The following is a 15,128-nucleotide window of genomic DNA, read 5'->3' on the forward strand; positions in this document are numbered from 1 at the left end:
TTCTGAATGGGCCGTATTAACCAGATTAGCTAACTCCTGCATTTTATTAGTACGTTCTTTCCTTTCAATATCTATGGGCACTCTCTCAGGGAAAATTTTAAAGGACAGAAGCATGCTGTGATTACAAACAGTCATTTAATACAACATCAGCTTGCTGCCAGGAGGAACTTTCTTTTGATATAAACAACAGATAGTCAACTAGGCTTTAGTCTCCTCTGTTTATTTATGTGGGAGTGCTGTTGTTTGCTCTGAGGGCTTTGTTTTGTTTCTTAAAGCTCATAAGAAGACTCTTACAAACCTATAATCACTAAATGGAAGTGACAGGACTACAGCATCTTGCTATTAAATCAGTTTATTTTAACAACAAAAAACCCACCCCATCACCTGTTTTTCCAAGAAGGCTGGAGGTATCAAACAGCACCATCTACTCTTGCTTAGTAGTCTCCATTTCTGCCTTTGATCCAGTTTAAAAAAAAAATGTTGAGTATAGCACTTCAGTATTAAAATGCATAGGTTTTCTTCCACTCCCACAAGGCCCATAATTCCAAGGAGGCCACAGAGTAGTTCAGCTTTAGTCTATATCTTGATTATAATGGAAGTGGGTTTAAACCTACAGAAAATCTGCAATATGTCTAAGCAGTATGCAAAATCTAACCAATGGCTAATAGGCCCAACCACTGCCACAAGACCAGTATTTCCACTGGTGCACATTTATAAATCTGCACATTGAAAAGGCTGGAAACCCTATATTATTATAGCCATTTTGTCCTTGTTTCAAAGCTTCCAGTGGACTGAGTTCCAATATTCCCTCTCCAAACCAATATAATCACTAGATTAGCCATTTGAGAAGGAAGTGCCTTGGTGGGCCATGAATTAAGTGGGCCTAGGACACGGACTTCACTTGCTTAAATAGTATGTGCATCAATGAAAGTAACTGCTAAATAAAGAAACCTCACAGCAATTTTCTTCCAAGTCAACATTCACAAGCTGTGGTTTAGCACTTCCCCCGCTTTGGGGAAGCTGTTATGCATTGCAGAGGTTATGAAACTCCCAGCATCATTATCGTGAGGGCGGAGAGCGTGAGGGGGTAAGGACAGATTAGAGGAAGCTGCTATTTCTGATTCAATGAGCATTTTTCACTTGAGACACCTTTTCCTCCAAGGCTATCTCAAGATTCTGTTCAATTGGTGGTGGTGTTGGATTCCAGAGAAGGGGGGAGGATGCAAAAGGATTTGGGAAAATGCCTGAGGTCCCAAGAGCACTTAAATGTGGACAAATTACAAGATTCACAGGCTTTTCTGTTCTGCTGGATAAGGAAAGTGTTTGAGCCATAAATTCCCAAGGAAAAAAGAGAGGGAAGTAGGGGTTTTTTGTTTGTTTGTTTTTTTAAGGGGACGTTCTTACCTTCTCCGTCAAAAATAGGCTGAGTTTCCATGGTAGGCGTTGGCTTCGAACCATCATCTGAATTGAGAGTTAAAAAGAATCGAAAAGAAACTACCATTATTGAGGTAAATACTATCTACTCTCCAGTACTGTTGAATAATTGGGATTTGTACATGGCCCGGCCAAGTCCAGAAGAGAGAGAAGACAGACAGAACAAAAACAAATTGTTCAGAGTTTTCTCTGACAGCAATACAACATTTTACACAGCAAGCATGCACTGAGCACTATCCTTAGACTTAAAAGAAACCTCCCTCCCCTCGCCCTCCACTAAACATTGGTATGAATCACCTGGTATTTTCCCCTTCCCCTGATTCACCGATTAGGCAATCGCCTTTTTAGTTTCAGGTGGGTATATCCCACACAGGTTATTTCCTGTGACAGCAGGTGTCTGGAAAATGCTGGCCCACAGCATCTTTCTCACTATTCTCTTTGTCGGAAAGAAAAACTCTTCTTCTGAAACTTACCCATATGACACCTGGCACCAGCATTCACTGCAGAGCTGTTAGAAAGGGATGGTCAATAGGAAATCTTATTTCTTACAATGTCTGCATCAAGCTGTTCTTTAATTGCAATGTTGTGGCAATGTCTTCTAATTGCAAAGTTATGGAAAAATAAATTCTCTTAGATTAGACTTCTCATGTTCAAGAGTGCTCCATGTCTTTGGACCACAAGTCTCTCGCAATTAAAAGTTTCAACTAAAAAAAGATTCTGCAGGAAAAATAATTCTCAATTTAGAGATGGACCACATGGAAAAATGTTCAGATTACACTCCACTTGGATCAGTATACCTATCCATCACATCTACATGCCCAGCCTAGATTCAGGTTGGGTCCAATTTCCTCTAAGTTCAAAGAGATCTTGATTTCAAGCCCCAACTTGTACCCATCTTTACATAGGACTAGAAAAAAATCAGTTGGAGAGAGGAGTCTGTGCCAGAAAAGCCAGGCTTGCCACTGTCTTCAAGACTGCATTAGATGTGCTGGGCATCAGCCATTTGGAGGAAAGGCACATGGGACAGGCCCTCCTAGCAGTAGCAATAACTGCCCTCAGCCTTTTCCTTGTATTAATTCTGATTACAGCAAAGAATGAAAAAGCCTATTGGAAGGGGAGGGCAAGGGCARAGATGGAAAAAGAGAGGCAGGTAGACTATTTCCATCAATACCTGTATTTGCAGTTTTATAAAGTGAGCAAACACCTCTTCCTCAGGCTATTAACACAAGGGAACCCAATTCACAGAAAGTAAAAATGTGCTGGCAATTCCTTTTCAACCCCAGAGTTCCTGGGGTAACATCCCCATTACTGAAGTACAGAAGTAATGGGGACAGACAGAAATGAGCAAGAGATTATTAAGGCATTTGCCCTCTTGATCAAGTTATTTGTCTCTATGCTTGACTGCAAGCATAGCAAAAGCTATTTGGAAATAAAAATACTTACCATTTCTCAGTCAATACTTGTTCTCAGTTTTCCTATTATCAGGTATTACCAATAACATGGATAAGGAATATTTTTCATTAAAAGCTTGAGCAAGTTATTTCCTGGAGAAATTCCCTGAATTTTACTTAATTTACAGAAGGAAGATTTTGCCCTTGATTTCTATTTTGATTTTGCCCTTTAAAAGAATACTTTGGATAAAAGGAAATAGTTAATCTTCACTTTTTCTCAGAATAGACTGCTTTGCTTCTACAAGATCCCAGAAACCACAGCTATTGCTTTTTATTTGTTTAGGATAACACTTCACAGTATAATGAAGTAGTGAGCAATACATTATCATCAGTATGATTGGCTTTACAGATTGAGAAACCAAACCAAAACTGCAAAAGGTATGTGTAGAGCAACTGGAAAGGTGAATAATTCATAACTTAGATAAAATAGGAAAAGATCTGGCATAATAAATTACCATTATGATAATAAGTTTATTGCTATTGTTCCCATGAATGTTCTGCACCAAATAATTACAGAATTGCTTTACAGATTTAAGCAGCAACCCAGGAACCAACAATGGAGAAAAATTAGAAGTGGATCTGAGCCACAAAACTCTGTGTCCAGACCCCTATGCGAACTTCGGCAGAACTCAGTATGCTTCAGGTTCAGGGAGTTTTTTAGGCTCATCTCTTGGGGTGAGCGGTGGTGGTGAAGAACAGAAATAGCAGCAATTATTACAATTTGGGAAATGTTTTCTCCTTAAAGGATGAGAAGTTTGCAGTTTTTTTGTATAAAGTTAGCTATTAAGCTATTGAAGAGTATAAGACCGTGACAGAATAAATGCAGCAAATAGACAAATATACCAAACTGACCTTTGAACTGTGGGGGTTATTTTTATGATAATCTGATTAAAATGAATATATGAACCAGACGTTTTCCTCATTTATTTACTAAGGCCAAATTGTCACTAAGTCCAATAGCAGCACCCAGTACAGTGTTAAGGTTTTCCAAATAGAGGAAAGTATATTTACTCCGCTGTTGTTCAAGCAAGTACCCTTCTTTCATCACACATACAAGAAAAAATGCAACAGACAAGAGCCCTGTAATTAAGTCCACCATATTTCAAAAATCAAAAGCCAAGGATACTTCTGATTATTTTTTAAAGGTCATGAAATAGTCACATAAAAGACAAAAATCACACTTTATTGAAAACACAACGCTCACGTTCCAGTTGCTGGTTTCTGACTCTGGAACTACCCAAGTCTTTCTTAAACCAGAGAATTCTCGGTAGATCTCAGTATTTCAAATAGCTTATGGCAAAAAGTTTCACTGCCATTCCCTTTGGGTAGAACAACTCTAATACTTGTCTACTCTCATTTGATTTTTTCCTCTCCCTCAATACAGCGTTCATCACACTGAACATTTGTTCCGAAGGCTGAGTTTGTTCCTGGTAAACAAGGAGCAAGTTCTTTGCATATCTGCAAATGAACAAACATTTTGTATTCCTTTAAGAAGCATTTTGACTGAGAACAGAAAAGCCAATCTATTTCAGATACCCAGAATCTCGGATGGTATTATAYAAGATGTACAGGATATTGTTACTTTGCGGCTAAAGATCAGGAAGTGTGTTCATCAGCTATGACCTATTCCTTTCTTCAAAAAGCTATCAAATCCTACAGTTTCAAAAAATGTGCATAACTGCAATAGTTCCTCATGCAAACCACATCACAGAGGTCAAGTGAGTACTTCCTAATCCCTCTAGCTGGCAATGCTTCCAGACAAGGAGCTCACTGCAGAACTGTCAAAGATCATTTCCCTTGTTTGCAGAATATTCTCAGACCCTTGAACAGTGCATTGGCATACTTTTCTTCCACATTCTACAACCCAGTATGAATATGCACGTGTTCCAAGACAACCACTAAATTCAGACAGCATCATTCAAAAGAATACCTGTTATGGGACATAGTTTTAAAGCCATACTCCTTTCCAGTAAGCCTCTTTCTTCCCGGGGTTCAATTAAAAGTTCTTTGGCTCACCTGATATCAAGTTAGGAATAGTATTTTTATCTTATGGTACTTTTATCTTATCACTGGTAAGAGTGAAACAGGTAGGTTCAAACATCTCTCCCTAACCCATTTGCTCATTAAGATACCATGGCTATCAGTCTGCAGCTCACTTACACTGTCAGGGAACAATTTTCTTTGTGTTAGACTGACAATAACTCAAAACAGGGATGAATAACCTGCACATACAGATATATTGCAAGTGGTGGGCCGGAACTCTTTATGGTCTTACTAGGAAGGGGATACTTCCCTCCTTTAACCTTGTTCTTGCACACTATCTATCTGGCATGCATCCACGTCTGGAATAACTGCATTGTACACTGGAGCTGGGGGGCAAAGAGATTCAGTTTGTGTGAAGGAACACTGTTAAAGTGATCTTTATACTCCAAACTACAGGCACAGAGGCCACAAATGACTCAAGTAACATCAGGGGAAGAGTAAATCCCCTGACATAGAAAAGGTATAAATTATTATGAAAAAAATGAAGTAACTGCTTGTGGCTGTGAATCACTGTTCTTGCCAGAAGAATCATCTAATGGAAGAAAAGAGGGGAAAAGATAATTGATAGAATTAACCTCATGTCACATCTATCTGGGAAAAAATACCTGCTGCAAAAGTCATCTCTACGTCTGCATCGCCACGTTAAAGGACTAAGATCTATATTCTTCCTAAACAACCTCAACCTTCACTGTTACCTCCTGAGAGTTCTCACCGGAATCCACGACGCATTCTGTGGACATTTCTAACATTTTAAAGAGTACTAGAGTGTTTATGGGGTCAACTATCCTCTGTAAGTAGACAGCTTGAACATCAAGGGTTCACAGACTTTGAGTCAAACTGCTGGAAAAAGAGGATGAAAGTTTTAAGTGCATAGCTGAGTCCTGGGAGGAGTTAGACTTCTTCCAGTGTCAAATGGTTCCTACACTATCATCATCCATATTGGGTGAGCCATTACAGAGCATAGCTACGGTTAAATACGCAAGTTAGAGCACAGATAGCCAGGACAATGAGTGAACTCTTACCATGTCCTGGCCCCAAGCAGCAAAGCCCATCTTTTGTGAGTTTGTCAAATTGAATGGAAGGGAGAAGAGCCTTCCTAGCCTGAGTACTTCCAAGGAAATTAAGTCATAAATACACCTCTGTGTGGCTTTAGTAACTCTGATCAGATCCAAAAAAGAATTACCAGGTCAACTTAAGCTCTGTATATCTGGGCAATTCCCGAATCTTGAAAATTCAGTTTTACAGCTTACATTTCTATGTATTACTTGGCTTGGGGGTGTGTTAAGGGTGTTGGTTTAAGTATCAAAAAAACCAAAAAGTGTGTTAGACAGCACTAGATAGGGATCTTATATGAAATACATGTCCATTCCAGATTCACAGGGGCGAATTGCTACTTTATTCATGATCCTTCCCTACATCAAGTGAAGCCGTTCCAGCAGGTCATAATTAATCTAATAGTCTATGCAACTTTTACACACAGACAAATATTGCCAATATAAATTCAATAAGTTAGCGCACACACCAAAAAATGTGAAATTCTTACAATCCAGTCAAATCAAGATAATTTCTCTCCAAGCAGCTGAGATAGAAATGCATCAGTGCAGATAAACTTCCCTGTCAGGTTTTCACACCCCTTCCCACTGCCATGCATGGAGATCACACAGCTGTTAAGAAAAAAACAACTAACTCTTCAAATCAAATTAGAGAAAGTGTGTTTTCATTCTTCACTGTCTTCATTTTAAGAAGCAGCAACAATGTTCTGCCTTCAAATGTAAGAACCAACTTTCACTTGGACACAGACTAAAATATGGAAAATTTTGTTTATAAAGGTGAAAATGTGCTTAAGTTCTGAACATGAAAGGATCCTTTATGGCTTAAGGAGCTTTAACTATAAAGGCTGACATGCACCGCCATTACAGTGATTTGTTCATTTCCTACATCAAGTATCTGGTATGTTGAACAAACATGTGCAGTGTTTACTGCAACAGTGTGTTCCGGGAATCATCCAGACAGAAAGAAGAGCCTTGCATTGGGCCTTCTGGAAGGCATTAGTTCCCCACCCCCTCCCCTTCCCTCCTCACATCTCCCTTGCAGGTGCGTCAACATGAAAAAAAACACTCAAGCCCTGAGGACTTTGTGGTCCAATGTAGTCAGTGCATTTGTATGACAGCACAATTCTTCCTCCTGTGAGAAAGCCTGTCCCACGCACAGACAGCTGGAAGTAACTCTGACCCCTGATGCCACAATTCAAAGCCTCCTCTGTTTGGCTTTTTGATTCTTGATTGACACATTCGCTGCCAGGCAGAGATGAATGCTGCTGAGAAGACAATGTTGATCTGCCTGGACTATTCTTGTGAAGAACTTTTTCAGAATAATAAACAAAAAACATTGGTGTGCTTAAGTGTCTGAATAGAACTTGAGATAGACAGAAAGGGAATGGACTGCTTTAGAGAAGCTGGCAAGTCGATTGAAGAGTTAATTGTCTGGGTGTACAATGAGTTTATTCTGACTGCAAACAAAGAGCTCTCTCTTCCTGGTCCTGGTCCTTCAAAAGCAAATGTGTCAAAAGGGCCTGGAGCAGCACTCTGTATTAATAGCAATGCTCTAGTCTCTGGGATTCAGTGGCTTTATAACTGTTGAATCCTGAGATTCAAACAGTATCTCTCTAAATTCCAAAGTCCTCATTTACTGTGTGAGTTCTCAAGCTACTTCTACAGTAATTAGCCAAAATAAACCTGCCCTCTAGCTTCTTCTCATTCTTTGTAGCTTTCAGCAAACTTCTTCTTTAGAAAAATAAAGGCACAGCAAGATATTACTCCTGAGAGACAATGCTGCAGATACCTTTGCCCAAACTGGATCCTGTTTTACATTATTTCAATTACGTATCATTTAAAAGGAGTCAATTTAAACAAAACAAGTGGCCCTCAATGTCTCATACTTGGGAAGATTCAGAATCCCAGTCCACATCTGGATCCGCATTTCAAAAAAACCCCACCTTCCTAGTACAGCTGCATGGTAGACAATGTAGCTGAAAATTCAGCCATTATATTTCACTATTTTGATGACATAACTCTTGGGGATTTTGGTGCCAATGCAGATGCAGAGACAGAGACAGATGTTATTCCAGGAACAAGCAACACCCAAAAAGGTTCAGAGGATCAATCTGAGCTAGTTGTCAACTTTCTGATGAAGTAAGTTTGCTTCAGCACTTGTGAAAAGTTTTTGTTTTAAACCACTCAAAAATGTAGCATTTCAAATAATATTTATCCTCAGGTAAAAGGGGACACTTCCAAGCAAAAGGCAGAAAGCAAGAACCTTAAGATAATTCAGGCTAGCATTTAGAGCATTCACCTAATTCAAACTAGAAACACATACGTTGCTCTCTCATTTCCCAAGCAAAGATCTCAAATACAATGCTATCAACTAATTTGGGAGGATAGCAGGGATCCTCAATTTTAAATGATCTCCATTTTGTTCCAGCGAATAATAAATGAGGGTTTCAAAACCTTGGAATCTGTGAAATAAGATTTCTAGTTTTTCGGACAGTTTCCCTCTAAACTGTGAAACATAAGCCCCAGTCTCATCCAATTTTGCAGTTTTAGATAAGAAGCAGCAGTATTTCTTAAGTAGCCTGAATACAGAAGTAATTCAAAAGATGGAACTTGCACACACACACCCCCCTCCCAATCTGCCATTTTGAACTTAACTAGGAGTTTCAGTTCACTTTTGGGCCAAAATCCAGCACTGAAGTCTTCTTTTCTATCAAGCAGATTTGCCCATACAAGATGGGCCCAGAAGCCAATGATCAGATTTCAGCTCATCTAATAGAGCATTTCTAAGGTCAAACGCAAGGAAGAATTTAGCCTTACTAAGGGCTCCTGAGCTGTCTCAGAATATTTGAGGCCTAGGTGGGGAAGATCTTTCACTGTGCTTGGGCTTATCTTAGGCAGTTTTACCATTTTCAGATTCCACAGCCAAATTCTTACCAGAAATGCAAAACAGGCCTCTTTGAGTTTTTGGAAGTAATGGGAAAATAAATCCCCAAGGGCAGATTTGAATCTAATGTGCTAAAAAGGAAAAGCAAGTAGTAAAGGTCAGGGCAGTTTGGGACCATCTCCAGTTTAGAGAGTTGCACAAAAAGCTTTGTTTTGATTAAGGCGGAATCACACTCAATGTTCATCTTCAGAGACTTGTTATTCCCACCCTCCCCCAAGACCCCCTGCAGCAGTTTCATTTCTGACCTAAACAGAAATCACATGGTGTCAGATGACCTAGAAATACACCCTGTTGTCGTTAGCCCTGACCTACAGAATCAAGCCTTAACTCCTTCAGTTATGTCCCTGCCACAAAGAGAATGATAACTAGCTTGGTAATGTTTTAATTGTCTTGATTTATTAAGTCAGAACCTTTAGTTTACTTCCAAAGTGTCTCAGACCACCAGAAAAACCTTAAAAGAGTCTGCTTATCATTCACTCAAAGGCTCTTGAGGGAGCTGCTAAGATGCAAGTCACACATATGGATATGCTTATTTATCTGTCATTTCCACTTTATTAATTAGGTTTGACCACTCTCTCTTTGAGCAGAGCCCCTCGCTTCCCTCATAGGTGAAGTGCCCTAATTCTTTGGAATAAGGTAACATTTCTCCTGGTATTGCTGCCTCTTATCTGTCCTTCTGCTCTTCTTGCCACTCAGCTGAAATAGTAACCAAAAAAGTCATTTCTTGATGAATATATAAACAATGCACTACCCTTACCTTGAAAAATGAGCATATTCCCAATCCCACACAAGGTGTCAAAATTCATCCGCCTTTGTATTTTTCATATACCTGATGAAATCAACTAGGTAGCAGCAGGGAAAACATTAAAATCACTCTTTAGCCTAGAGTCTATTGGCCCCACTGCGCAGCCTGACTAGAAATGTTGTACATAAATGCTGTACAACTGGCTACAACCTCTACATCTAACTTCCATTTCACAGCAGATAATTTAAGAACATAAAATATTGCAGCGTGCAAGCTGCAAGCCCATCTTCACCAGTCACATGAGCATGGTTAAAGAATTCTAATTTAACCACTTATCAGGGAATCAGAACTGGAACAAAGCTCAGACCCCCAGCACAATTTCCAGGCTCTGTAGATCTGCTTCTGTCATCTGATAAGTTTTCAGATACAATTGCAGCTTGTTGTAGCACAGTCCAGGTTTCACAGCTTCTACCAACATTCYTGACAACCAAAGCCAAGAGAACCTACAACCACCACTGAATGTGGCAATTTTCCTTATGTTCCAGTACCAGTGGTGTAATTTCAACTACAGTGACAGGCAGGAAGGATATCAGAATACCTTCAAAACAAAAGAACTAGTGTACGCTATAGAAGCAGGCTCCCTACGGAAGCAAAGAATTTTTTCATTCAGCTGCATACTTACCTGTCCTTCAAAGGTCTAAAGCCACCTCCCTACTGATACACATATCTAAGGAGAAACAGAAGGATAGCTAAAAGAAGGAAGGGGACTAGATGGCTTATGGAATCAGTCATAACACACAGCACCAAAAGTTAGCTGCTACTAAAAATCAAGACTACCTGATGCTTGCTGAAGAGTCGCATCATCTCCTTATGGATAATGGCAGCTGGCTGTGGAGATAGCATTCAGAGTTTCAAAACCTGAAGTCTCCAAGATTATTTTGATTAGTTGATAGCCTTCACTGGTCAGACGGCATTAAGAAAACCTCACTGTGGCGAATGCAACACAGCAATTATATGGCTGTAAGTCCAGGACTTCCCTTTCTTCCCGCCACCTCCCTCCGAAAGGACATTTTTCTGTGGAAAACAGCATCAATGTAATGAAAAGGAGAGGAAAAATAGGCATAACTTTTTTAAGGGAAAAAAATGACTGAAAGTAAATAAATCAGTTATAATAGAAAGCAAATAAAGGAGGTCTAAGCCCTGTATTTGTGTAATAAAAGTTGTACCCACGTGCATGTCAATATAGACTGAGACCATTTGTAAAAGATCATGTCAAACCACAGAAGGGATGTTAGACCATCTTGCCTTAGGAAGGAGTGCTGTCCACAGTAACAAAGAGAGAAAAAAGAGTTAAGTCAGAACAGGTAGTATGGTACATGTCTGTTCCAGACTGTCCTTGCATTAAACTGCAGGGGAAAGTGAAATGGACAGGCAGAACACAGGAAAACAGAACAGTAATATTACAAGGGCTGGATAAATCACAGTTCCTCTTCAGCAAGAGCTGAAGTATGCACTTTGTATTAGGAACGTTTTTTCCTTTTTCTCCCAGAGCAGAAACACCTCCAAGTGCTAGCATTACTTACACTTTGGAGCGAGTGATGAGATCTATGAATCGGCAATAGCCAGCATTCTCTGAATACACAAACCAATGAGAAAGTTTAAAAACAGATTGAGGGAGGTGAAGAGGAGGAAGAGACAACTTACTTTTCTATAGCTTCCCACCTGGTAGGAAAATACATTTTTATCTCACCCTGAAAGCCCTACTGCTAAGTATGATAGATACCACAGGATTCTAAACTGCAGCATCTTAATTTTGAACCATCTTCCATTTGGCTACTTCTACTTTGAGTGAAATTTGAAATAAAATAGGGAGCAAAAAAATTTTGCACAAAGAAATATTTCACTTAAGACACCATGTCTCTTGGCAAGGTTTTAGCACTTGATATTACCCCAGACTTGGAAAGAAGCTCACACAAAGATCTGTAGCACTGTTGACAGCCACCTGATCACTGTTAGGCAAAAGCAACAACAACCGTATTATTGTCGAGTTTAGTCTCTCTGGTTAGATTCAACCTACAATGCATGAGATGCCTTCTTTCATGAGCCTCAGCTTTAATGTGAAGTCTTCTGTCTCCCTTCAACATCCCCACCCTTGGCTACCCTCTCCCAAAAGGCTACTCAGAAAGTCCACAATCAATACCATCTTGCCACTTCTGCACTGTATAACAGGGCAGATACCTGCACCTGTGGAAAGGGAGGCACATTGTCTGAAAAGCAGGCAAGGAAGAATATTGTGATACTGCTGTGAGATTGTTCTGCTGAAAAGAGAAATAACAATCGTTACCTGAGCTTCATATGAGTAAGGATCAGATCCACAGCTTTGGGAATGTTTTAGTAGCTACCTGAAAGATATGGCAGCCTTGGGCCAGAGGACATGACGGTGGGTGATTAGACTCTCATACTGCCTCTCCCCCCCCCAACATCACACATGATCCCCCTTTCAGTCCTCTCCTTCCAGCTCTGGTCTGTTCAAGGTAAAGGCTCTATAAATTCCCTCATATCTTCAAGGAATAAGGCCTGTAAGTGGGGGGTGGAGACAGCAGCAAGTTCCCAGATCAATGGCCATTTGAAATTCAGACATATGGCTGAAGCCCTACAGCTGCATGTGTTAATTACCACACGTGTCCCCTGTAAAGCAGTCTGTTAAACACAAAGAAAACAGAAGAGAAAAAAGCCATTCCAAAGGATTAAGTAAATAGTCTAAATTTTTGACCCTGCTCCCCCAGACACATGCCCATGTATAAGAACACAAGCTCCCTTCCTTTCCCTTGACACCTGCATGCTGAGGAAGCAGAACACCCCTTGCATCTCTAGCCATGTGCATTGAACCTATCTCAAAGTGTACTTTCACCCTTCCAGCCCCCTCTCCTCCCCCAGCCTCTTCTCTCGCCAGCCCCTCTCCCTTTCTCCTTTAGAGGACTAATTCCTGGCTGACAACCAGACTAGACTTGGGCTTACAATACGCCTTTTCATTTCCTCGCAGGCAAAAGAATGGATACCTCGTCGCTACGTCTGTATTGCATGTGTGCAGATGAGGGAAAGGGAAAAATGCTGACATTTTTTTCACTACTTTTTGCAGTTTTTTTTCCTCCAAGACTATAAAGAGTAGAATTCAGAGCTTTAGGCGCCGAGTACAAAGTTACCCTCTAACTGTATTGCCCCAGGTAGTTCACCCCCAGTCTGAATTTAGTCTAAGGGAGTTTTCACATTTGATTATGAAAATGAAGGAGTCATTTTTCTGTATGAGGGAAGGTGGGCAGGGGGGTGCAAATGGGAGGAGACAGGCAGAGTAATTGAGAAGTGATGGCAGGATCTCCAAAGCTTCTAATATGCTTCAGAAGGAAATCTGTATGTGTGGAATAAAGCATGGCTTATGAAAATCCAGCAACGTACAAGTGACACTTCATTTCTGATCTTAAAATCTTTGCATTTTAAGAGGAAGAAGGTCATTCCACTAAGTTACAGTACAGCCAGTCATCTATACATTGACTTTTCAAAACTAGCCCAAGACAACAGAGCTCAAGAACCACCATTATCTGAAGGCTTTTCTGTGATCAGCTGAGCATGTCATATTAAATCTGTTGAGTCCTTACACTTAAGAGTTGTCTTGCTGCAACATCTAAAGGTCCTGTCAGGATCTGAGCACTGAGATTAGCACAGTAACATGTAATAAAATGTATGGATCCAGCCCAGGGAAATTCAATCTAGCAAGAAGACAACCTCTTCCATCCCTAACATCTATCCAAGCATTTTGCAATACAGCTCCCTTGCTGTCAATATAAAACAAAGATCCAGATGAGCACATAGAGGGAAACTATTATTCCAGCTATATCTGTTCCAAAGGTGCCTTAATTCCCATAGAGGCCATCTCTGGAAATTGAACAAGCATTCTAGTTGCCTCTCCAGCTTCCTTGCACCTTCTTTACAGGCACACATGCTCTGTGTGCATTCAAGCTCTCCCATCACAATTTTGTGATTTATCTCCCTTATAGAGAAACGTTGACAGAGCTCATGGGTAAAGGAACTGAAAGGAAAATACTTCCAGTCACATCTAACTGAATCCCTGCACCCAAGACTTAAAATCCTTTACCCATTGCATTATTCTGATTTGAAAAAAAYMAAACAAAACAAAAAAACCACACAGCATGAACATTTAGTTGTCTAGATTCTTCTGCAGGACACAAATACTCAAGCAGTACAAGGTCAGGTTATGGTTGTACAAAAAAACAACTCCTAGCTTCAGTTATCTGCAAACCCATCAGTTCCTCCAACTTATTCTCTAATTTTTAAGAAACAACATCTACAAAAAACAAGAACTCTAGTACTATTAATTTCAAAGTTAAAATGATGCTGGGTTTTGCTATGCATCTGTGCAGAACCTTTAATAGCATAGTATCTCGGCATGCTCATCCAGACACTGAAAGAGCATGGGAGGAATTTGTTTAACAGCTCTTTAAATAAGAAAAGGTTTTAAGACCAGGTAGCTATGAAGACAAAAACAACCCACAATCCCTAGAACTATTCTATTTCTCCACAATCTGTAACTGGTCAGACACCAGAAATCTGTGTATAGCATATAAATAGTTAATAATACCTTGCCTAATCAATTGTTAGTCTGCTTATTAGATCTACTCAGCAGGCTGCTCAATACCATGACTTAATCATTTTAAAACTTTTACGGCTGTGCTTAAGACATTACAGACATGAGTAGTCTGTAGATTACTATAACAAACCTTGTAAGCTACAATTTTATTAAATCATATTATATAGACTAACCTGGAGATTAGAACTCTTGCGTAATAGATGAAAGCAGAATTCTTGCATTCTATCAAACAAAATATACTTTAAAAACAACTGTCTTCTGCTTAAACCTACCAATGAAACCCTCTTCAGCCTCAAATTTGATACACGTGTTCCGAGGCCCACAAAAAATGTCTTGATGAAAACCAAATAATTCAGATGAGTCACGGATGTGGGGACCCAAAAGGATTGTTTTTAATTCTACTCTTCATGTAACTAATTTGAAGTTAAATTTTTCTTTTAGATTTTAACATCTCATAAATCAAACACTTAAAATACTGCTCTACTCTAGAAAAGCAATCCATGATACATGATACTGTAAGATTACATTCCTCTGTTCTCACAAAAATCAATTGGGAGCCTCTGTTAAAAGCTGGGTTCTCTCTCTACCAATATTACAGATTTTGTAAGATACACTATAATCTATTATACCTGTGAAATTCACTTGCTTTCTACAATTATATTTAACTGGAATTTAATCAACAATTTTGTAGATAGGTGCAATACAGGGACAGCAATAAGATGAATATCTACCAACAGGAAAGACTATTGATTAAAGTAATACAATTTTATAGAACTATTTTTATAACAGAGAAGTC

The 15,128-nt window shown here is 39.6% G+C and overlaps 1 protein-coding gene across 1 annotated transcript in view; it reads right to left on the minus strand.

Moving 5' to 3' along the window:
• Positions 1–15,128, minus strand: part of SMOC1 (SPARC related modular calcium binding 1) — a 133,557-nt gene that overhangs the window by 44,619 nt on the left and 73,810 nt on the right. Inside the window, exon 7 of the mRNA XM_026060989.1 lies at positions 1,405–1,461. Coding sequence (XP_025916774.1) covers positions 1,405–1,461 — 57 coding nt within the window. The remainder of the gene's footprint in view (positions 1–1,404; positions 1,462–15,128) is intronic.

The sequence above is a fragment of the Apteryx rowi genome, unplaced genomic scaffold (genome assembly GCF_003343035.1).
Source record: "Apteryx rowi isolate R43461 unplaced genomic scaffold, aptRow1 scaffold_173, whole genome shotgun sequence".
Taxonomy (NCBI): Eukaryota; Metazoa; Chordata; class Aves; order Apterygiformes; family Apterygidae; genus Apteryx; species Apteryx rowi.